Consider the following 1589-nt stretch of genomic DNA (forward strand, 5'->3'; position numbering starts at 1 on the left):
TCAGCCGAATCTGACGACAGGGTTGCTCTTTTTTGGTTTTCTACACAAATGTGACCTTTTATTTAAGCGAACAGGGTGCCATTTGTTTGCGGCTCTGTTGTTTTCAACAATATCGCCATTTGCACTAATTGGGGCCTTAACTTTTTCCCCTCCTTTCTTCTGGAAAATGCCTCATACAAAGAAACCGCATGATTTATAGAGAAATTGGATTCTTTGAAGTGTAATTTTGAAGAAAAAAAAGTATATGTATATATATATATATGTATATACACATAATACATAAAATCAATCTGCTGTGCAAAATGTTCACATCGCTTGGACGAAAAGCTTTAGCATAAAAGAGTGGGATGCCAGGGTATGATTTTCAACGGAAATGTGTTGGTCACTTCTTGAAATGTGCATGATGACCTTCGACATAATTTGTATTGTTTGAATCAATTTTCCAAATCAATAGAACACTGTTCTGTCTGTTCGAATGCGAATACAAGCAAAAAAGCTCATCTTCAGCTTGTTATCATACAGCTGACTTATTGTAATGGCAATGAAAAAAGAAAAACCCTTTGGAAAGCACAAACTTGAATTTTCTTTTGCTATTACTGTGGTGAATTTTTTTACTGCCCTTATAAATAAAAAAAAGGCTGGTAAAAGCTTTTGAAATTAGTAGCTGTATAATATATTTTGAAACAGGGTTTGAATTATTGCAATTTTTTTCTACACAAGCACAGTTGGAATTGTATTTTGCACACTGACTTCTTCATTCCACCGTGATGTGATGTGAGCAGATTGGTGCAACAATGCAGCAGGACAGCTATGCTTTCTTGATTGATAAATTGCTGTCATAATGTGAAGAAAACGAAAATTAGTAATCTTTGCTGATTGGTGTTGCTGTAATTGTAATTGCCACCGGTAAAGAATTGACTTCAACTTGTAACATTTGTCCAACTATTTTCAGCACTGCTTTCTCTTCTTAATGTGCATATGCAAAAATTCGGTGTCAGTGGGAAAAGGATGTCATTTTTCATTTCACTATTCAAAAATGATATATATGAAATATCTTCTTAAAAAATCAATGTTGCTTGTTTCAATTGATTCCAATTTAGGCTGGAGTTGTCACTAGTGCAAGAATTCACTGTGTTGTACCATGCCAGCATCCGCATCGACTTATCGGCTATTGTTGTCCAGTTTGTCTACGATGTGAGTACAGCATATTTCACGTGAACTTTTTTGATTGTGAAAGGTGAAAAAAAATTTTTTTTTCCTTAATCAATTCAATTGAAAGTTAACTTTCAGCTTGTATTAATTGTAAATAAATCTGCGCACAATGCCACTACAATACATATGATGTTATTGAACGTAATTTTTTTCGCTGGCATTGCTTCCTTTTTAACCGAAAAATTATTAACAACAATATGAATATTTCTTCTCTTAATTCTGCATCAGTATGCAGTGTTACGATTATGATTCATTCAAATTACAAATTGGTAAAGTTTTGCTGTGCTTATATTATAGCATTATATTACAGTAGAGCATTCGAGAAGAGTATTACGAGAAAATTGGGCATATGATGTATGTCCATTTTCAAAACATTC

General features: G+C 33.4%; 1 protein-coding gene across 1 annotated transcript; it reads right to left on the bottom strand.

Moving 5' to 3' along the window:
* Window positions 1-1455: 1455 nt before the first annotated feature.
* Window positions 1456-1497, bottom strand: Tsp_10749 (beta-galactoside-binding lectin; the record flags this gene model as incomplete). The annotated part of the gene is made up of 1 exon (XM_003373716.1): window positions 1456-1497. A coding segment is annotated over one exon (42 nt), but the record flags the coding sequence as incomplete, so codon positions are not given.
* Between the last annotated feature and the right edge of the window lie 92 nt (window positions 1498-1589).

This window comes from Trichinella spiralis, assembly GCF_000181795.1.
Source record: "Trichinella spiralis strain ISS 195 chromosome Unknown Scfld6, whole genome shotgun sequence".
In the NCBI taxonomy this organism is placed as follows: Eukaryota; Metazoa; Nematoda; class Enoplea; order Trichinellida; family Trichinellidae; genus Trichinella; species Trichinella spiralis.